This window comes from Trichomycterus rosablanca, chromosome 4 (assembly GCF_030014385.1).
Source record: "Trichomycterus rosablanca isolate fTriRos1 chromosome 4, fTriRos1.hap1, whole genome shotgun sequence".
Taxonomy (NCBI): domain Eukaryota; kingdom Metazoa; phylum Chordata; class Actinopteri; order Siluriformes; family Trichomycteridae; genus Trichomycterus; species Trichomycterus rosablanca.
The window spans coordinates 23,958,985-23,982,067 of NC_085991.1; the positions used below are offsets into that span (position 1 = coordinate 23,958,985).

Sequence of the window (23,083 nt, forward strand, 5' to 3'; positions counted from 1 at the left end):
TTACATGTATAATGAATTGATATTCATTTTAAACAGCAGAGGGCACTGGCGCTATTCACCTCACCTGGTTGACGCCACTACAAGGTTGCCAGGTTCGGAATTTTCCAGCCAAATTTATTATTGTGAGGATACTTTCTTTATTTGTATTACTCATTTATTTATTTAAATGTGAGATTTATTTCATTTCAGTTTTTTTTACACAAAAAGGGAAATGTGCAGCAATGTTTTGCATAGTTTGTACCTACCTCAAAAATAAAAGGACATGCATTATTTAGATAAATAAAAGATAAGCACAAATACAGTATTTTATTTTATTTTAAAGAAAAATAATAAAACAAAACTTTGTTATAATTTGTCTTTTTAATTTAGTTTAAAAAAATCGGGAAAAAATCGTATCGTGAACCCAAGATCGTGAATCGCATAGTGTATCGTTACATCCCTAGTAATTATGCAACATTGTGCATTTCCTAACCATCAGTTTCCCTTCTTAAAGTAAAAACTGGCACAAAAGCATCATTCAAGTCTTTTATTTATAACAGACATTATAAGCCCTTTATTGTTAACTAAACATGTATAATCAGATGACTTGTAGAATAAGTTAGTGTAAAGCCCTAGTCAATTATCAAAACTTTGGCATGTGATGAGTTTGTGAGACCAAACCTCAGCTTTAGTAAAAAGTCAAAGGTTACTATGACAACATTATCCTTGGCTAAATTCATGGTTTTAAGGTCACAAAGCATGGTCCTGGAGTATCGCTGCTATTGTTGCGTTTATGAAAACTAGGAACTCGATCTTCAAATCCCCAACCTCAGAGTGTTCACACATGCCTACTAGAAACTGTTTTAGGGTAGAAAATAAATTAGACGAGTGCCATAACTGTACAGGGTTGCAGTACTCCAAAACCAGAGCTAGAAGCCACTGCAGTATGGTTCCAGGCATTAAAACAATACAATATTGGTAATATTAGGGTTAGTCCCAAATTTGAAATCCAATCAGTTTAGGCACCTTCTGTTTAGTGGGATGAATAAACAGCAGCTAGAGAAGGTTTGTGCCTATTAATCAGTACAAATCAGAACTCGGGAATAACCGATTAGTTGATTGGAGGAAGCTGCTTCTCAATAAATTGTTTTATATCCATCATTTCCTGGAAGGGAAAAAGAAAAAAAAAGGTTATAAAACAACAATTCATGAGGTTATTCTGTCTTAGCTGGCATGTCAATAGAAATAAAGTAAAACACTCAGATGCAGAATTAAGGTGGTGCAAGATGAGGTAGGTAACAGGTTTTATACTATATGGTCAAAATGATGTGGACACCCATATCATGCACATCCATTGCTAGGACATGCCTAAACTCAAACGTACAGCCTTTCAAACTTCCTACACAAAAACTGGCTGTAAAATGGGTGGTACTGAAAAGATCAGTGACAACATTGAATATAATGTCATAAAATGCCATGTTTCCAACAAGTCAATTTGTCAAATTTCTGCCGCTGCCAGAACTGCCTGGTCAAAATAAAAACAGCTTGAGGCTCAGTTTTCTTAAATTGTGTGGCAACGGTCTGGAGAAGTCACATGTTAACCCAAATGGCACTAAACACAGAGTAAAGTCATTAAAAAAATGGCTTGCTTACCAGCCTGCACAGAGCACCAACCCCAATATGGTCAAAAAACTTTGGGATAAATTGAAAGACAATAAAGACCCAGGACTTTTAATCCAAACTTGCCCTTGAGGCTTAATGTAAGTGAAGAGCTAAATAAGAAAACCAACTACATAATAATGGCCATTGGTGTTAAGGTGGTTTATGTTTAGGTGTAGGATGCTAGGGTGGGTCTATTACACTAGCTTTGATCCAGATTTGAATCAGCCAGCCAGGTGTCTAAACATAAATGACTGGCTTTATTTGAGAGAGGATGCAATGGCAATGAATTGGTGCTTTGTACAGGCATTCCTGCTTTGTGCCCAGTGTTTCCCCATGAAAAATGGCTATTGTGACTAATAAAAATAAAATTAAAATGTTAAAGAGTTCACAAACTTTTGGCCATAATAGGTTCAAATGTGATTATTTTAAACCACAGTTATCATTAGAGTTATAACTTTATTACTTACCATAACAAGTGAGTATATCAGTATTTTTTGTCTCCCCATTTTATTTTATATGCCATATTGTCTGCATTTAGTTTTAAAAAGGTTAACATGTAAAAATCATATTTGGGCACAAACCTCTGGGCAGGCACTGTGGGGCATCCTGGGATATGTTTTAAATGTGATGTTGTTGGGATTTAGCATGGTCTTGAGTTTCTCCACTGTGAGACACCCGAAAATCAGTGGAACCAGAGGATCTGCCTCACCATGACACTGTAGAACTGGAACTTCCTTATTAGCACGGACGACTGACTACAGACACAGACAGAGAAATTGAAAGAGGAAAGATTCTTAACTATAGCGCTTTAGAATACATAAAAGATGAAGACTATTTATTCCACTCAGCAGGGAGAGACAAGAAACATAACCACACATGTACTGGAATATACACACCCATACTCATTATTGACAGTATTAATGACTAAAACATCAAACAAATAAATATATATATATTTCAAAGCACTGTTGCAAGTTCAGAACGCTGCCTTGTGGCAATGTGCTCAAGATTGTAAGGGCGGCACGGCTGATTGGGGCGGCACGGCTTGCTGGCTTTCTGTGTGGAGCTTGCATGTTCTCCCCGTGTCTGCGTGAATTTTCTCTGGGAGCTCCGGTTTCCTCCCACAGTCCAAAGACATGCAAGTGAGGTGAATTGGAGATATGGAAACTCAACGTCTGTTGGTTCTGGGAGTGGCATTGAGTTTTAAAGGTGTTGAGTTTCAAGGTATTTTTTCCCATAAATATGTATGGGAAACCTGTTAATCAGAATCAGAATCAGAATCAGAATCGGGCTTTATTGGCCAAGTATGCTTACACATACAAGGAATTTGTTTTTGGTTACACAGATGCTTGCAGTGCACGAAAAATACAATACAGACAATCTTATTCACACAGCTCACTCTCTCTCTAACACACACATTCATACCTGTAAACATAGAAAACATTGTAAACATTTAGCATGTGCAATTTACATTGTAATTTTAAAAAGGTGCAGTTTTGTGCAATATAAAAACTATAGAAAATATAAAAATATATAAATATGAAATGGAAGTAAAGGTGAAAATCCTGTGTATGCCATTACATAAATGAAATAGGTAGTTTTTGATGTGCAAGTGTCCCGAGTATTAACAGTACAGTAGTGTTCAATTGTTCATGAGCGTAATGGAGTTTGGATAAAAGCTTCTCTGTAGCCTGGTCGTTCGGGTCTTCATGTGGCTGAAGCGTCGGCCTGATGGAAGGCACCGAAACAGGTGATGACCAGGGTGAGACGGGTCAGTGATGATTTTCTCTGCATGCTTCCTGGTTCTGGAGGCATGCAGGTCCAGCAGTGTGGGCAGCTTTACACCGATGGTCCTCTCTGCAGACTTGATGATGCGCTGCAGTCTCTTGGTGTCATGTTTTGTGATAGCGCTGCCCCACACTGTGATGGATGTGGTGACGATGGACTCTATGATGGCTGTGTAGAACTGCACCATCAGCTCTTGGGGTAGGTTGAACTTCCTCAGCTGGTACAGAAAGTACATCCTCTGTTGAGCCCTCTTGATGATGGAGTTGATGTTGCTGTCCCACTTCAGGTCCTTGGAGATCGTTGTGCCCAGGAACTTGTAGGACTCCACAGCCATCACAGTCCTGTCTAGGATGGTGAGTGCTGGCAGGGTTGGGGGTCTCCTCCTGAAGTCCACGGTCATCTCCACTGTTTTTGCTGTGTTCAGCTCCAGATTGTTCTGACTGCTCCAGAGGACAACCTGATCAACCACCCGTCTATAAGCAGACTCATTACTGTCACTGATGAGACCAATGACTGTAGTGTCATCTGCAAACTTCAGGATTTTAACAGAGGAGTCCATGGAGGTACAGTCATTTGTGTACAGCGAGAAGAGCAGTGGGGAGAGTACACAACCCTGTGGGGCACCTGTGCTGATGGTTCTGGTCCCTGAAGTACACTTTCCCAGCCTCACCTGCTGTTTTCTGCCAGTAAGAAAGTCAGTTATCCACTGGCAGGTGGAGGCTGGTACGCTGAGTTTAGCCAGTTTGCTGTGTAATTGTCCTGGAATAATTGTGTTGAAGGCTGAGCTGAAGTCCAGGAACAGAATTCTTGCATAAGTTCCCGGGTGATCAAGGTGTTGAAGGATGAAGTGGAGACCCATGTTCACTGCATCGTCCACCGACCGGTTGGCCCGATAGGCAAATTGCAGGGGGTCTAGCAGGGGGTCCGTGATTTCCTTAATGTGGTTGAGAACCAGTCTTTCAAAGGACTTCATGACCACAGAGGTCAGGGCAACAGGTCTGTAGTCATTTAGTCCTGTGGTAGTTGCCTTTTTGGGAATGGGTATTATTGTGGAGCATTTAAAACAGGATGGAACAACACACAGCTCCAGTGATCTGTTGAAGATCTTAGTGAAGACAGGTGCAAGCTGGTCTGCACAGGTCCTCAGGCAGGAGGGAGAGATTCCATCAGGACCTGGGGCCTTCTTGACTTTCTGTTTTTTAAAAAGTCTCAGCACGTCTTCCTCGCAGATCTTCAGGGCAGGCTGGATGGGTGGCTGATAGTCAGATGGGTGTGAAGTGGTGTTGGATAGGAGCTCATTGCTGGGCTGTTCAAACCTGCAGTAGAATCTGTTAAGGTCGTCGGCCAGTTGACGATCTCCCATTGTCTGTGTAGGTGGCCTTTTGTAGCTGGTGATGTTCTGCAGACACCTCCAGGCGGTTGATGGCTCATTTGTGGACATCATGCTGCTTAGCTTGTTAGAGTAGTTCTTCTTTGCAGCCTTGATCTCTTTGGTTAGGGTGTTCCTTGCCTGGTTGTACAGCGCCCGATCCCCACTTCTATATGCTACCTCCTTAGACCGGCGCAGCTGTTTCAATTTGGCATTAAACCAGGGCTTGTCATTATTATATTTATTGCGAGTCCTGGTGGGAACACAGATGTCTTCACAAAAGCTGATGTAAGATGTCACAGTGTCCGTGTGTTCATCCAGGCTGCTTGTGGCATCATCAAACACACACCAGTCTGTTAATTCCATGCAGTCCTGAAGCCTTTCTTTAGCCTCATTAGTCCATTTCTTCACCGTGCTGACCACAGGTTTGGCACACTTGAGCTTCTGTCTGTAGGTCGGGAGAAGATGAACTAAGCAGTGGTCAGATAGTCCCAGTGCTGCACGAGGGACAGAGCGGTACGCACCTTTAAATACAGTATAGCAGTGATCTAAAATGTTGCTCTCCCTGGTGGGGCAGGTAACATGCTGTCTGTATTTAGGTAGTTCGTTGTTAAGTTTTGCTCTGTTAAAGTCCCCTAAGATGATGAAAACAGAGTCTGTGTGTTTGTGCTCCACGCTGAGGATCTGATCAGCGAGTGCGCTCAGTGCCTCGCGCGTGCACGCTTGAGGTGGAACGTAAACAGCAACAAGCACAACTGATGAAAACTCCCGCGGACAATAAAACGGTCTACAGTTCAAGAAAAGTGATTCCAGATTAGGGCTGCATGTTCTCATTAACACTGTGACATCTGTACACCAGCCTTGGTTGATATAAAAGCAAATTCCGCCGCCTTTTTTCTTGCCGGAAAGCTCCGTGTTGCGGTCCGCTCGGTGGAGATGAAAGCCGTGCAGGTGGAGCGCGCTGTCCGGGACGGAATCAGTGAGCCAGGTCTCAGTGAAGCACAGTACAGCAGAACCCTGTGGGTTCTGTTAATGCGTTCCATGGTCCTGTGAAACTGCATAGATTTTAGGCTAATGTAAAATAATGAGGTTGATAAAGCTACTGTATGCATTATTTTTAAATATAAAATTGTATAAGCCAGTAATATCAGTTTGTTGGCCAAAAATCTATTAGGGATGAACAACAAGAAACACATGATAAAGTGGTTTTAACTTTGCATAAAAAGAATTTTGAAGGCATTTTTATTTTAAATTAAATAAACATAAATAAAATAAACATTCTTTAAATATTTGCTGTGCCATAATTATGCATGGTCACCACATGTTAAATAGCCAGTTCCTATTTTGATTTTACTTTTTTTAATTTTCTAAAATGAAATCAAATGCCAATCTGGGCCAGCAACAAACTGATAATTATTAATGTTGCAACTAATAAAAAGTACTGGAAATGTGCTGGTGTTTTTACTGTGTTTATTTTTTTCTGCAAAAAATGCTTATCGATGTCCAAAAGCAACTAATTGTGATTTCTGCAACACTAGTATCCACATTATCTATTTTATATTTCCTTAAAACTGGTACTAATTATACATTTCATATAGGCTAGGTCATAAGTCTGAGTAAATGAAATACTGGTTACCTTTGAAAGAGTATTTCTGAGAGGCAGCCAGCTGCTTAGAGCAACAACACCTGCAAGTTTTTGTTGAGTTGTTAAAGCTGTATAAAGAGAAAGTGCACCACCCTAAACACACACAACACAAACCATTACAAACGTCACATCAATAATTAAAACTACATTTTTGTAATGTATAAGAACGAGTTTAATTCTAGCAGGCAACTCAGTTCTTCCACAACAGGGACACAATGAAATTTTAGCTTCTCACCTGTGAAAAACCACCCAGTATGATCCGATTAGACGGAATTCCATTCTTCACCTCCTGTTCGATGAGGGCTTTGACTGCAGTAATAAACAGCAAACAATTATAAGACATTTTACACATTACTAAACATGATTTTTACTTTTGACTAAATACTGAAGATTTACACACTGCTCTCTGCAGCTTTTTTGATTCCGGTCTCGTCCTCCTCTGCATCCTGACTCAATCCAATGATATCAAACCTGCAATTAAAGACACAAAGAGATACAATCAACAAAAATAAAACATCCTATTAATATATAACACTAATATTAAAGCTCGGATTATTAAATTCTGACTCCAATGCTTATCCTCATCATAAAAAAGCCAATAGATTATTTATCACAGGCATAGTGATGTACTTATAATGTGTTTTACAAACTCTGGTCCAGAAAAAAGTTGTGTAAATAAAAACATACAGCAATGTTTTGCAAATCCTCTTTTACCTCAATTTAAATGAAAACAGTAAAATGCCAGATTTCTAATGCCAGCCTATGAAATGTTTTTTTTTTTATTATATTATTATAAATATATATTATTATTATTATAAAAACAGTTTGGAACTCGTCAGACCACAGCTGATGTCAATCTATTTCAGATGAGTTTGATATACAGTATGGCTAAGTGTATTAGTGTCTTAACTTGCACAGTTATTTCTCTGTACACTCTAAATCTTCTAATAATGTTATGGCTAATAGATTGCAAACTTCCTAGATTTTTTGCAACTGTTCATTTAGAAACATTGTAGTTAAACTGTTGGACTATTTCCTTAATCAGTTTTTTTTTTGTTGCAAAGTGGTAAGCGTTGACCCATACCTGCTTGTAAACAAAATTACCTTCGAGTAAAAAAAAGAGTAACGCTCCAGTTGTTTACATGCGGAAAGTGTTGAAACTTCCCAATCTTACAAAGTGACTATCCTAACTTTTTCAGGACACTGAAGGTATCAAATAAATAAATATTTTTTTGCACTGTTTTCAATTGAATTCAATTAAACAGTAAAACAGTTTGCAAGTGTTTATGCACATTTTATTAACTGCCCTAACTTTTTTGGAATCGAGCTTTATTTAAGTAAACATAACAGTGGATCAAATCTAAAATAATACCAACATAGATTTTTGATTGATATCAGTCGATGCTAATAGATATTAGATATCAATAACCAAATACATTACCTAAAAAACAACAATAGGTCTATGATATTAAAATTATTATGGGGAATGTATGAAAACCATCAGACATACTCACCATGAAGGCATTGCCATGTTCATGTTAAGGGTCACTGGCATTACTGGTCTGGCATAGTACATATAAGACAGGAAGAAGTAAAATAAATCACAGAAACAAGCTTATTTATCTAATAAAGACAGTTTGTGTTTTTGCAGGCATAAAGTGCATTGTACTTACGCATGAGGGCAAATGTACTTCACATGAGGTGTCTTAATCCCAGCCATAGCTTCAGCCCAGCTATGCCTGATTTAATTAAAAGTAAAACTATGTTTCTTTTAAGATAAACAAATAAATTTAATTTAATTTCTTGCACATCATATGTTATATTAGATATGTTCACTGCTTACCCTGTATCTCCAAGCCCATGGAGGAAAATCACCTTTAAAAAAAACCCATTAATGTCACATTATGACAAAACAACTTGGGTTATATTCATTGTAAACTTAAAGTTACAGATATTTACATCTTAGTTTTACTATCAAATTTCAATTATGTATTTGTTTAGTAAAAAATTTAGGTCAGTGACTAATTGTTAACTACACTCTTTTGGACCCCTTTTTCAGCATTTTGCAGACGCTTTTATCCAAAGCGACTTACAGTACTGTGACAGTATACACTGATCAGCCATAACATTAAAACCACCTCCTTGTTTCTACAATCACTGTTCATTTCATCATCAGCTCCACTTACCATATAGAAGCACTTTGTAGTTTTACAATTACTGACTTTAGTCCATCTGTTTCTCTACATATCTTTTTAGCCTGCTTTCACGCTGTTCTTCAATGGTCAGGACCCCGACAGAGTAGGTATTATTTAGGTGGTGGATCATTCTCAGCACTGCAGTGACACTGACATGGTGGTGGTGTGTTAGTGTGTGTTGTGCTGGTATGAGTGGATCAGACACAGCAGCGCTGCTGGAGTTTTTTTAAATAGTGTCCACTCACTGTCCACTCTATTAGACACTCCTACCTAGTTGGTCCATTTTGTAGATGTAAAGTCAGAGACGATCGCTCATATATTGCTGCTGTTTGAGTTGGTCATCTTCTAGACCTTTATCAGTGGTCACAGGACGCTGCCCACGGGGCGCTGTTGGCTGGATATATTTTTGGTTGGTGAACTATTCTCAGTCCAGCAGTGACAGTGAGGTGTTTAAAAACTCCAGCGGCCCTGCTGTGTCTTATCCACCCATTCCAGCACAACACACACTAACACCACCACTATGTCAGTGTGAATGCAATGCTGAGAATGACCCACCACCCAAATAATACCTACTCTGTAGTGGTCCTGGGAGAGTCCTGACCATTGAAGAACAGCATGAAAGGGGGCTAACAAAGCATGCAGAGAAACGGACTACAGTCAGTAATTGTAGAACTACAAAGTGCTTCTATATGCTAAGTGAAGCCGATAAAATGGACAGTGAGTGTAGAAACAAGGAGGTGGTTTTAATGTTATGGCTGATCAGTGTATATTGTCTAAGCAAGTGAGGGTTAAGGGCCTTGCTCAAGGGCCCAACAGTGGCAACCTGGCAGTGGTGGGGCTTGATCCAGTGACATGTCGATTACTAGTCCAGTGTTTTACCTGCTAGGCTACAACTGCCTTTTACCTCTTAAAAATGTATTCAGGTGAGAATGAGTGAGTCCTTCCCAAGGACGTATTCCTGCCTTAAGCTTAGATTTAGCAGGTAAGCCTGGCAACAATGATCAGGATAAAGCAGTTGGGGGAAAAATGAATGAATGACAATGGATGGTAAAACCAATCATTGTAATGGCATACCCATGTCATTTTGACCACTAGTAGCATCATTGTAGCTAATTCCAATTCTTGGCCAAAGTACCATTACTGTGTCTGCTACTGCTTCACTGTTTTAAAGTGAAATAATACCAAAATGTTGATGTTTTGTGGTGCCAAGGGAAGCACCCGTCATATAAAAACAACTCCAACCACCTACTTGAATCAGAAGCAGCATTAATTCAACTGAGTCGACTCTCGACTAACAATGTCTGGATTCTAAAATCGTGGATTCAACTCATTGGGAATCGTTTTGAAGTCGACTCTCAGCAGTAATCATTAAGGATGGATGTGTGTCAGGACTGCACTATGGTGTGTATGTGGGGTGTGTATGTGTGTGTGTGTGTGTATCAGGCACTTACCGCCGCGGTGGCTTTGCGGGCGGCCGGTACAATAGCGGGTAGCGGAGCGGACATGTTATTACCGCACATACACTGAACTGAATGATTTCATTCACTATGAGAAAAATGAATCAACCCGCAAACTACCCACAAAAGCCAAGCTGTATTAACGACACTTAAATCAAACATTTAATATAATCAAATACTGTAATATAACGCAAAAGTGTCAAATGCAAATGCCGTCAAATTTATCCAATAAATCCAAAGGCGCGCAATGAACAACAGTTCAGCTTCTATTCTACCATTACCCTTCACACCACTGTCTTGTACTGACAGTATAGCAGCTCTAGGTTCAGTTTGGTGTTCAAACTCGGTGAGTTTAAGATAAAGACTGCGCTATAGTAGCTGATCCTGAATCAGTTCTGAGGGACAAATTTACACACACTACGGAAACTATCAGAGGAAGTCCCGCCTTTTGTGTCACTTTTACACATTTCCTGATCTGTGCATTTGTCAGCAAAATGAATAAATCGCATCTGCCATTGGCTTATTAAGGGACACGCTTTATTTATTTATAATTATTATTATTACCATATTAGTATTTTGAACGCTATTATAATAGTTATTATTGGTTTACCTTATTAGCTTATTTATACTTATGGCAAACATATAGGACATGTGAATTTAGGCTCTTTTTAAATGAGTCAATTGCATTGACTCAGCTCACCAAGAGTCGGCTCATTATTTAATAGCTTTCCAGAAAACACAATCTCTGTCCAACGTTGTATTTAAGTTATGAACAGGATTGTATCATTTATAATATTTTTGATTTTATTATATTAAAAACTTCAATGCTATTTATTTGTCTATATTTGACGGCAGTAAAGACGTTTAAATATTAAAGCCACAACTCGTGACTTAAACGTTTACCTAAAAGAGTCGATTCAAAGAACCGATTAGTTCTCGAACACAGACGTGCACCCGGTGAACCTCGTTAACAGACTGGTTAACTGTATTTTAATGTTTTATTTATTTGTCGGCAATGAAGTAAAAAAAAGCATGTACCTGAAAAAAGGAAATTTCGTTTTTTTTTGTTAAATCTGACTCTATTTGCTAAATCCCCAACTGGTCCGTCTGTTTAGAACGTCAACGTAATGTTTACATCAGTGTTCCATAAAGTTGAACTTTAATTTTAATTTAAGTTTAATTTATTTAGTACAACAAACAAAATACCACTGTACATTGTTTATCAGTTATATCTATTACGTATCAGAAGTATTGTAACCTAAAGGGATTCATGTGGAATCCATGTGGCCATACATTATATTGGTCAATAAAACTACCCAGCTAACACAGAACGTTCCCGTAACGTTAGATTTTGGTTCCCCTGTGGTTATTTTTAGGGAACCATCCCATAACGTTATGGGAACGTTCTATTTTTGTTAAAAAAAATCAGCGCTGTTCCCGGAACGTTCCGGGAACTATGAAACCTAACGTTCTCTCATGGTTTTATGAAAACTAACAGAGAACGTTATCTAAAAGTTGCCTTAAGGTTTTCTTTCTTATGTGTTTAAAGTAACGTTCCAGTAACGTTCCCGGAAGGTTTTCTCATGATCCAGTGAGAGAAATTAGCTCTATACGTATATACAGGTCCTTCTCAAAAAATTAGCATATTGTGATAAAGTTCATTATTTTCCATAATGTAATGATAAAAATTAAACTTTCATATATTTTAGATTCATTGCACACCAACTGAAATATTTCAGGTCTTTTATTGTTTTAATACTGATGATTTTGGCATACAGCTCATGAAAACCCAAAATTCCTATCTCAAAAAATTAGCATATCATGAAAAGGTTCTCTAAACGAGCTATTAACCTAATCATCTGAATCAACGAATTAACTCTAAACACCTGCAAAAGATTCCTGAGGCTTTTAAAAACTCCCAGCCTGGTTCATTACTCAAAACTGCAATCATGGGTAAGACTGCCGACCTGACTGCTGTCCAGAAGGCCATCATTGACACCCTCAAGCAAGAGGGTAAGACACAGAAAGAAATTTCTGAACGAATAGGCTGTTCCCAGAGTGCTGTATCAAGGCACCTCAGTGGGAAGTCTGTGGGAAGGAAAAAGTGTGGCAGAAAACGCTGCACAACGAGAAGAGGTGACCGGACCCTGAGGAAGATTGTGGAGAAGGGCCGATTCCAGACCTTGGGGGACCTGCGGAAGCAGTGGACTGAGTCTGGAGTAGAAACATCCAGAGCCACCGTGCACAGGCGTGTGCAGGAAATGGGCTACAGGTGCCGCATTCCCCAGGTCAAGCCACTTTTGAACCAGAAACAGCAGCACTGGACTGTTGCTCAGTGGTCCAAAGTACTGTTTTCGGATGAAAGCAAATTTTGCATGTCATTCGGAAATCAAGGTGCCAGAGTCTGGAGGAAGACTGGGGAGAAGGAAATGCCAAAATGCCTGAAGTCCAGTGTCAAGTACCCACAGTCAGTGATGGTCTTGGGTGCCATGTCAGCTGCTGGTGTTGGTCCACTGTGTTTTATCAAGGGCAGGGTCAATGCAGCTAGCTATCAGGAGATTTTGGAGCACTTCATGCTTCCATCTGCTGAAAAGCTTTATGGAGATGAAGATTTCATTTTTCAGCACGACCTGGCACCTGCTCACAGTGCCAAAACCACTGGTGAATGGTTTACTGACCATGGTATTACTGTGCTCAATTGGCCTGCCAACTCTCCTGACCTGAACCCCATAGAGAATCTGTGGGATATTGTGAAGAGAAAGTTGAGAGACACAAGACCCAACACTCTGGATGAGCTTAAGGCCGCTATCGAAGCATCCTGGGCCTCCATAACACCTCAGCAGTGCCACAGGCTGATTGCCTCCATGCCACGCCGCATTGAAGCAGTCATTTCTGCAAAAGGATTCCCGACCAAGTATTGAGTGCATAACTGAACATAATTATTTGAAGGTTGACTTTTTTTGTATTAAAAACACTTTTCTTTTATTGGTCGGATGAAATATGCTAATTTTTTGAGATAGGAATTTTGGGTTTTCATGAGCTGTATGCCAAAATCATCAGTATTAAAACAATAAAAGACCTGAAATATTTCAGTTGGTGTGCAATGAATCTAAAATATATGAAAGTTAAATTTTTATCATTACATTATGGAAAATAATGAACTTTATCACAATATGCTAATTTTTTGAGAAGGACCTGTAGCAAGCAGAACTCTCCATTAGCACAACTAGAAAGTGAGGTTTTCTTGTCTACAGTTTTCAATAATTTAAAGGTTAGTACAAGGTTCCCTTAAAGGTTTCAATAATTTTAAGGTTACGGGAACGTTAGGGGAACGTTCCCACAACTATAATGCACAACCAAACGGGAACGTTCTATTTCCGTAAAGAAAACTTTCCTGGGGAACCAAAGGGCAACCAAAATGATCCGTTCCCAGAACGTTCTGGGAACCAAAAATTAACGTTCCTAGAACGTTCTGGGAACCAAAAATTGTTAGCTGGGTATAATCCGTTTAAAAAAAAATTAACTTCTGCGCAAAACATAATTGTAACATGTGATGCTTTATATAATTAAAGGCATCCATTTACTTATTGCGAATATCACGGGGATGTAGCTCAGTGGTAGAGCGCATGCTTTGCATGTATGAGGCCCCGGGTTCAATCCCCGGCATCTCCAGTGAATGTGTTTTTAAATGTAACACGCAAAACTAATAGTATTTTACTGATGACTACCTACTAGGTAAAAAAAAGATATTTTATATACAAAATAATATCACATTTTATAAATTAAATACAATATAGTAAAACGGTAAAGATAGAGATTAGAAAAGGCAATTTTGCAAATTTATTTTAAACAAACCGACAAGCAAATATAGTTCTATCAAAATATACACAAAATAGTTCAGCATTTATAATATAGATTTTAAACTGTAGTTGTGGCAAAATAAGTTAACTGCAATCGCTGACAAAACATTTTTATTTCATTTTTCAGTAACATCTTTATCCCGACAGGGGTCGCTGCAGGTCCTGTTTCACCTGGACACAAAGAGCATAAAACAGTGTGTCTGCTTATATTGTTACAATAGTTTATACTGTATAATATTTTACATAGCCTAAAAACATATAGACTTACTTTAGAATTGGACTGGCCATGTTTTTACAATGGCTTAAATATTGTTTTTCTACTTTGTTGCATTTATTTTTATTCGTTTTTGTTTTATTCTTAAAGTGACTCATGGAAAGTATCCACATATTTTGTTATTTTTATTATTTATCTGTTTTAATTGATACAGTTGATACAATGGTTTAAATGATGTATCTTTTTTAGAATGTGTCTTGTTATTATGTTAATGGTTTATACACCGATCAGCCATAACATTAAAACCACCTTCTTGTTTCTACACACATTGTCCATGTTATCAGCTCCACTAACCTTATAGAAGCACTTTGTAGTTCTACAGTTACTGACTGTAGTCCATCTGTTTTTCTGCATGCTTTGTAAGCCCCCTTTCATGCTGGTGGTGGTGTGTTAGTGTGTGTGAGTGGATCAGACACAGCAGCGCTAATGGAGTTTTTAAACACCTCACTGTCACTGCTGGACTGAGAATATTCCACCAACAAAAAATATCCAGCCAACAGCGCCCCATAGGCAGCGTCCTGTGACCACTGATGAAGGTCTAGAAGATGACCAACTCAAACAGCATCAACAGATGAGAGATCGTCTCTGACTTTACATCTACAAGGTGGACCAACTAGGTAGGAGTGTCTGTGGACAGTGAGTGGACACGGTATTTAAAAAGTCCAGCAGCGCTGCTGTTTCTTATCCACTCATAGAAGCACAACACACACTAACACACCACCACCATGTCAGTGTCACTGCCACTGCAGTGCTGAGAATCATCCACCACCTGAATAATACCTGCTCTGTGGGGGTCCTGACCATTGAAGAACAGGGTGAAAGCAGGCTAAAAAGATATGTAGAGAAACAGATGGACTACAGTCAGTAATTGTAGAACTACAAAGTGCTTCTATATGGTAAGTGGAGCTGATGAAATGGACGGCTGATCAGTTAGACAGTGTATATATAAATTAATTGTAGTTAATGATTTCTGTTATTGGTCTGGTTCTATTGTTACAGTGATTTATAGAAAGTATCTAATAATGCAGTGATAGTATTTTATTAGAAACGTGTCTACTCATTATTTTCTTTTAATTTATATTATATATTTATCTTGTTAAGTTATTTATTGTGTTATATTGATATATGGCTGAAATAACTTTGGAATTGTGAACGCTGTTATTAGTACACAAGACTACTGCTGAACTTCCTGGCGGTGCTTGATGTTTTTCCGGTGCGCTGTACCACGTGCTGTACCAACATGACACTGATCTTTGAAGGTTAATGAACACTAACAAATATGTCTGTGTCTAAAACCACCGGCGGAAAATCTCTGGACATTGTGAGGAATTTACCGCGGATTACTCTAGCTAACCTTCGACCAAATCCTGGTGCAAGGAAAAATGTAAGTCATGATTTTGTGTAAATAAGCTCATCTAGCTGAGAGGAGCAGGTTAGCCTGCGAGCTCTTACCAGCAGCTCCAGATTCAGTTCAGGCTTTAAGAAGCTGTAGAATCTGGATGGTGGGAAATAATTACTGTGTTTAGTTACGTGCAAAGCTTTAATTATCAACATTATTGCCTAACGTGCTTGTTAGTGACTTTACAGAGAGTTTCTGTAAGTTAAAGCTAGTTTGCTGTTTGTATGGGTCATTTACTAAATCACTGAATTACCAAATAAGCAGTATCAAACATGATCAGTAATGCATTTTCCATATTTTTTGTGACAGTTAATATTATTTGTATATTAATCTTAATTTATTCATCATCTGTAACTGCACTGTATACACTAAAGGGGAAAGAGTATAAGTACTAGGTACCACTGAGTATTGCAATGTCTGCTATCAATATGTATTTTAATTGAAGATTAATTTGCTGCATATAATTTTATAGAACTATTTAATTGTTTTTCCTTTTATAACTTCCTTTAATAATAAGTTATTTTAATTTTAAATTAATTTAAACAGTGGACTAATACATAATGCACTTATGAGCAGAGTTGCAATAAAAAATGTTGCACCCCCCAACATAATAGTTATAGTGACATATGATTATTCATTTTTTGTTTAGTAGGATAAATCTGCATATACACTGATCAGCGATAACATTAAAACCATCTCCTTGTGCTAGAAGCACTTGGTAGTTCTACAATAACTGACTGTAGTCCATCTATTTCTCTACATACTTTTTAACCTGCTTTTACTCTGTTCTTCAATGGTCAGGACTCAGGACCCCCACAGGACCACCACTGAGCAGGTATTATTTAGGTGGTGGATCATTCTCAGCTTTGCAGTGACACTGACATGGGGGTGGTGTGTTAGTGTGCATTGTGCTGGTATGAGTGGATCAGACACAGCAGTGCTGCTGGAGTTTTTATATACTATGTCCACTTACTGTCAACTTTATTAAACACTCCTACCTAGTTGTTCCACCTTGTAGGTGTAAAGTCAGAGACGATCGCTCATCTGTTGCTGCTGTTTGAGTTGGTCATCTTCTAGACCTTCATCAGTGGTCACAGAACGCTACCCATGGGGTGCTTTTGTCTGCATATATTTTTGGTCAGTGGACTATTCTCAGTCCAGCAGTGACAGTGAGGTGTTTAAAAACTCCATCAGCGCTGCTGTGTCTGATTCACATATACCAGCACAACACACACTAACACACCACCACCATGTCAGTGTCACACCAGTGTCAGACCCACCACCTAAATAATACCTACTCTGTAGTGGTCCTGGGAGAGTCCTGACCATTGAAGAACAGCATGAAAGGGGGTTAAAAAAGCATGCAGAGAAACAGATGGTCTACAGTCAGTAATTGTAGAACTACAAAGTGCTTCTATATGGTAAGTGGAGCTGATAAAATGAACAGTGTGTGTAGAAACAAGGAGGTGGTTTTAATGTTATGGCTGATCGGTGTACAATGAACAGTGATCATTAATATATAGATCTATCTAATTCCTCTTTTGAAAGATCTGTTCAGGTTTTATACATAAATGTCCAGAAAAGTTGGGGCATTTTCTAAGATGCAATAAAAAAAAAAAATCTGGGATTTGTTAGTTCTCTTGAATCTTGACTTATTAAAAAAGAAAGAAAAGATTAAACACATTTTAAATGTGATGCCTGCAACACACACTAAAAAAGTTGGTACAGAGACACATCAGGTGTGTTTCATCACACTATTAATAAGACTTGGGATCTGAGGACACAAATTGTTGCAGTTTGCAATTGGATTTTCGTCCATTCCTCAACAGTCTGTGGTCTAACAGTCATAGTCTAATTCTCCTTTTCATGCTGCATGATACATTTTTAATAGGAGACAGATCTGGACAGGCCAGTCAAGCACACACATTCTGTGTCTGAAGTCTTGCTAACATAATCATGGACTTTGCAGCAAAATATCTCACTTTGATGGCAGCATGTGTCTCTAAAATTCCAATAAATTTCAGCATCAGTGGTACCGTCATACGTATGCAGGTCACTTGGTGCAATGGGCACTGATGCACCCCCCATATTACGACATAGTGGATTTTGCACCTTTCACTGATTACAGTCTGGATGGTCCTTTTTATATTTGGCACAGATTACTCAACATTTGTTTGTCTCAAAAACAAGCTGAACCTTGGACATCTGCAGTGTGCTTGGGCTTGGGAAACTTGGGATCATTTTTGCACAGTAATAATGTGCTTTCTCATTGTGTATAGCAGTTGCACTTATAGCATTGACAGTTCCTCATGCAATGCTGTCTGAGGGATTAAAGGTCACGCACATTTAACTGTGGTTTCCACAAATGCCCTTCTTAGACCAAGATCTTCCCAGATTCCCTACATCTTTTTACAATGTTATACCATATGCACTATTACATTGTTCTTTTTGAATTGATTGACAATTCTCTCATTAAGTTTGGCACAAAGCGGTGAGCCATGAGTCGTCATTATTTGTACAGACTGCTGCTATGGTGGATCTTCCTTTTTATAACCAATCATGATTCCCTCGCATGTTACCAGTTCACCTGCTTTTCCCTCTTATTCTGCCTCAACTTTTTTGGAGTTTGTAACAGGCATCAAAGTCTAAATACGTTTATTTTTACAAAATACAATGAAGTTGATCAATAAAAAAATCTTTTCTTTTAATTAGTTAAATAAAGATTGAAGAGAATGAACATATGACAGATTTTAATTGCATTTTACAGAACATTCAACCGTTCTGGAAATAAAGTTTGTATTTTAGTATTTTATGCTTATACACAAACAAACTTGTGCGTAACAAACTTGTTGAATGTCTGTGACCTACAGGAAAAGCGGCGGGGCCGTGGCTTGCATGGAGGGAATAAGAGCGGACGGGGTCACAAAGGTGAACGGCAGCGTGGAAACCGCCCCCGCCTTGGCTTTGAGGGAGGACAGACCCCGTTCTACCTGCTAATTCCTAAATATGGCTACAATGAGGGACACAGGTGGGAAAGCTATCTACACTACTTACTGCCTGCGCCTAGGGTTTATCAAAAACTGTGTATAGTCCTCTTGCTATCCCACTGTCTTTCTCGCTTTAAAAGTAAACCGGTTGTGTGTTTGTGTTTAGCCGTCGGCCGCAGTACCCACCACTAACTCTACGGAGGTTGCAGTATTTAATAGATCTCGGTCGTGTGGACCCTTCCCAGCCGATAGACCTCACACAGCTGGTTAACGGCAGAGGAATTACCATTCAGCCACTCAAACGGGACTATGGTGTACAACTCGTAGAGGAGGTATGTACAAAAAGTGTGCTTGTAACGTTTAAAAGGGGATGGTACTGAAAAGCATTAGTTGAGTTTGTGTACTTTTATTTTGCTAGTGTTCATGTGAACAAAATACAACAATACACTGACTAGGGCTGGGTATCGCCACCAATTTCCTGGATCGATTCGATTCCGATTCACCAGGTCCCGATTCGATTCGATCTTCGATTTTCGATTCGATTTTCGATCCAATTTCGATTCAACACATTTAGGCATATTTGAGTTACATTAACAGGTTTTGTTTACATATGTACAAATGTTCAGAGAACGAATGTGATAATTGTACAAAGAAAACTCATTATTAAAAATATTTGTGTATTTTGTTTACATAAATAATTAATCCAAAACAGAAAACAGTAACATTCAACAGCCAGGTGTATGTTTACATTACATTTACAATGTTGTAGCATGTCAGACAAATGAAATAATAATAAAAAATTAATGTTACTGTTTTCTTCCATTTGTCTGACATGCTACAACATTGTAAATGTAATGTAAACATACACCTGGCTGTTGTACAGCTTATGCCAAGTTTACACTACACGACACTCTGATTAACACGTGGTCACTGTAATGTTCACACTACACGACTGATCGGCGATGGGGAGTTTTACACTACACCATCTATCACCAGGGGGAATCACAGGCGAGCTTCTCTGGTCTCCAAAACTACGTTTTGTCACGAAAACACACGTGAGAAGTGATGAAAGGTTTAATGATACCACGTCCAAACATGCACATCAACAAGTAGCGAGCAATCAAAGTTTGTGCGCTGATGAAATAAATGAATCTGAGTGGATTTGGCAACACGAGCAGCATGGATCGTTCTGTAGTGAGTTGGAGGTTAATAAATATTTTGTTTTGTAGAGAACGATCTCGCGTGTGCTGATGTATTCTGATAGAAACTATATTGCGCTCCACCACCTGTTTCCAACCTCTCCCCTGTGTTTCCCCTCGCTGTTTCTCACATTGATTGAGAGCCGAGTTTTGATCGCAGAGCGAACACAGAGTTCCTCCCGAATCCAGCACCGACCCATCGCCGAGCGAAAATCAGTGCAAAAAGTTGTGTAGTGGTCATAACTTGAGCTTCTGCCATGCTAAACTGATGTGCAGGTCAGATCTCGTTGCATGAAAAAACAGTGGCTGGTCACGCGAAATTAAAGGGGGTAACAATAGTAATAGATTTCCGTGTGCACCGTAAAAAGGGGCGTATTTAAAAAAATCGATCTCGCATTTATATGAATCGATATCGGATCGTTCAAATAAAGATCGATTAAAATCGAAAAATCGATTTTATAAACCCACCCCTAACACCGACCAGGTATAACATTATAACCACTGACAGGTGAAGTGAATAACACTGATTATCTCTTCATCACGGCACCTGTTAGTGGGTGGGATATATTAGGCAGCAAGTGAACATTTATCCTCAAAGTTGATGTGTTAGAAGCAGGAAAAATGTACAAGTGTAAGGATTTGAGTGAGTTTGACAAGGGCCAAATTCCGATGGCTAGACGACTGGGTCAGAGCATCTCCAAAACTGCAGTTCTTGTGGGGTGATCCTGGTTTGCTGTGGTCAGTATCTATCAAAAGAGGTTTAAGCAAGGAACAGTGGTAAACCGGTGACCAGGGCTCATTGATGCACGTGAGGAGCGAAGGCTGGCCCATATGGTCTGATCCAACACACAAGCTACTGTAGCTCAAATTGCTGAAGAAGTTAATGCTGGTTCTGATAGAAAGGTGTCAGAATACACAGTGCATCACAGTTTGTTGCGTATGGAGCTTCTTAGCCACAGACCAGTCAGGGTGCCCATGCACCAAAAATGCTTTATTACTATGTTAAAAAGAATCAGCTGAGGTAAACCTGCATTAAAACATCAATGGAACATGTACCTCACTGAGGTTAGGGCTCTGTGCAGGCCACTTTGTGCACAAGGACCCATTCATACTGGAACAGGAAAGGACCTTCCCTAAACTGTTGCTGCAAAATTGGATTTATTACAATTCAATATTAATTTAACAATTAGGAGTGTCCCAATACTTTTGTCCATATAGTGTATGTTTATACATGAACTAAATAAGTGCCTGTATCAGTTTTTGTAGTCTGCATCCCTCGGACTGCTAACACACAAAAACACTACAGGGAAGAGACGTACTGTGGTTGTATTGCATTAAGTTTCAGAAAAATTATCTCTTGTGCAGAGATGAGCCTGTGTTTGTTTCTGCTTTAAAACATATGCGCCATGAATTAATCAGATTTAACATCATTAAACAAGTTTATAGTTTATTTCTCAATTATTTGTCATTATACCACTAGCACTGCTCATTGTCTGCATGTTTTTTCTGTAGCTCGGTTACAGCTCTCAAACTTAAACTCAAAAAAATCTTTATAGGCATGACAAATAAGGACATTCGTATTGCCAAAGCAAGTTAGAGAGAAATAATACAAATAACAATAAAAAAAATATATATATACAAAACAGATACATGTGCAAAAATATAAAATAGAATAAAATATTAATAAAAACAGTGCAAAATAACAATAAAAATGATAATATTTACATTAATTAGGTAATTACCTCTCTCTCTCTCTGTGTCTCTCTGTGTGTGTGTGTGTGTGTGTGTGTGTGTGTGTGTGTGTGTGTGTGTGTGTGTGTGTGTGTGTGTGTGTGTGTGTCGCTTGCTCTCCCCGCGATACTGAAAGTGATTTGAATTTTGATAATACACAGCTCTTATTATGACTGATTAATTCCCTCTACTGATGGAAGCAGAATGGTTGAATTACAGCCGATAAGAACAGCACAGAAATATGTATTATAACGGCTCCCAGAGGCGCGACTCGGTTCCTTTTGTTCATTTTAAAGAGCCGTTCAAAAGAATCGGATCGTTCGCGAACGACTCATCACTATAGGCAACGCACGCAACCCGCGTTAACGTTGTAGCATGGGGAAAAGGGCGTGTGAGACAAGTTTTGATGTTCGAGGCGGCTAATGGTCTACATTTTCATGATAAGTTGACTTTTTTGTATTTTAAATTTATTTCATTTTCAATATCAGTAACGTCAGAATATTTTTGACGGCACCCCTGACGAAGCCAGACACCCCGGTTGAGAAAGGCTGGTCTAAATTACAGTAGTAGTAGTTAGTATTCCTAACCAAGTTAAATGAGTCAGATAGTCCAGCAGAGGGAGGCAGTCAATAACTTTTCATGTTCTTGTTGCACACTGCTTTCTGAGTTAACCTTGTGTGTCTTTTTAAGGGAGCTGATATATTCTGTGCTAAAGTAAATTTGGAGGTTCAGATTGCTTCTGAAGCTGTCATTGCTGCTGTGGAATGCAACGGTGGTGTAATCACAACCAGCTACTATGACCCTCGCAGCTTACGTGAGTACACATGTTTTCGTAATTCACTGTGAAACATGTTAAAAGGTTTTTATTTTGTCTGTTAATCACACTAAACATTTGCATGTCTGCTGCAGAAATCCTTGTCAAGCCAGTACCGTTCTTCATGTCCGGCCAGCCCATTCCCAAGCGAATGCTTCCTGGTGAAGATATTCTTCCCTACTACACAAACGCTAATAACCGCGGTTATCTTGCTGATCCTGAGGACATCAAGGCAGCACGACTTGCACTGGCAAAGAAATACGGCTACACGTTACCAGACATCTCGGTGGAAACAGCGTGCAAAATGTTAGCAGAACGGAAGGACCCAAGACAGATCTTTTTTGGTTTGTCACCAGGCTGGGTGGTCAATTTAGCTGAAAAGAAAATCCTCAAACCCACTGATGAGGATGTATTGAGATATTATGGTTCCTAAAATTCAATGTTTTTTTGTGTACATATGTATTATTGTTTCGTACATAATAAATAAATCATGACTTAATGGTTTATGGTTTGACTGGTGTGATGATTATGACCAGAAACAACTTAATGACACAATGAAGTCTGTAATGAAAGTATGATGACTGTAATGAAAGTATGATGGTGGCTTCTCCATTATGTCAAGGTTGCAAATTTGCAAGTGCACTTGTATAAAATGTTTAAAAAACAAAAAAAACAAGCAGAGGTTACCTGAGGCATTGCTTTACTGTTCCATTAAGGACAAACA

The 23,083-nt window shown here is 38.9% G+C and overlaps 2 protein-coding genes and 1 non-coding gene across 4 annotated transcripts; 2 read left to right on the forward strand and 1 right to left on the reverse strand.

The window, feature by feature from the left end:
* Positions 1–512: 512 nt before the first annotated feature.
* lypla1 (lysophospholipase 1) lies at positions 513–10,371 on the reverse strand. 2 transcript variants are annotated; one of them, XM_062993109.1, is made up of 9 exons: positions 10,090–10,371; positions 8,287–8,318; positions 8,117–8,182; positions 7,958–8,005; positions 6,844–6,914; positions 6,679–6,752; positions 6,435–6,536; positions 2,223–2,396; positions 513–1,144 (listed from the first exon to the last, which is right to left on the reverse strand). In XM_062993109.1, exons 1-9 carry the CDS (start codon positions 10,156–10,158, stop codon positions 1,091–1,093), a joined length of 690 nt encoding a protein of 229 aa, XP_062849179.1. In that variant the 5' UTR covers positions 10,159–10,371; the 3' UTR covers positions 513–1,090. The 2 variants fall into 2 exon arrangements, with proteins under 2 accessions (XP_062849179.1, XP_062849180.1); XM_062993110.1 differs by lacking the exons at positions 8,287–8,318; positions 10,090–10,371 and having other exon boundaries at positions 7,958–8,000; positions 8,117–8,140.
* Positions 10,372–13,695: 3,324 nt separating this feature from the next.
* Positions 13,696–13,767, forward strand: trnaa-ugc (transfer RNA alanine (anticodon UGC)). The gene has a single exon. It is a non-coding gene; the product is annotated as a tRNA-Ala (tRNA).
* Positions 13,768–15,452: 1,685 nt separating this feature from the next.
* On the forward strand, positions 15,453–22,863 carry mrpl15 (mitochondrial ribosomal protein L15). The gene is made up of 5 exons (XM_062993111.1): positions 15,453–15,613; positions 18,499–18,656; positions 18,782–18,947; positions 22,236–22,359; positions 22,455–22,863. Exons 1-5 carry the CDS (start codon positions 15,509–15,511, stop codon positions 22,790–22,792), a joined length of 891 nt encoding a protein of 296 aa, XP_062849181.1. The 5' UTR covers positions 15,453–15,508; the 3' UTR covers positions 22,793–22,863.
* Positions 22,864–23,083: the final 220 nt, after the last annotated feature.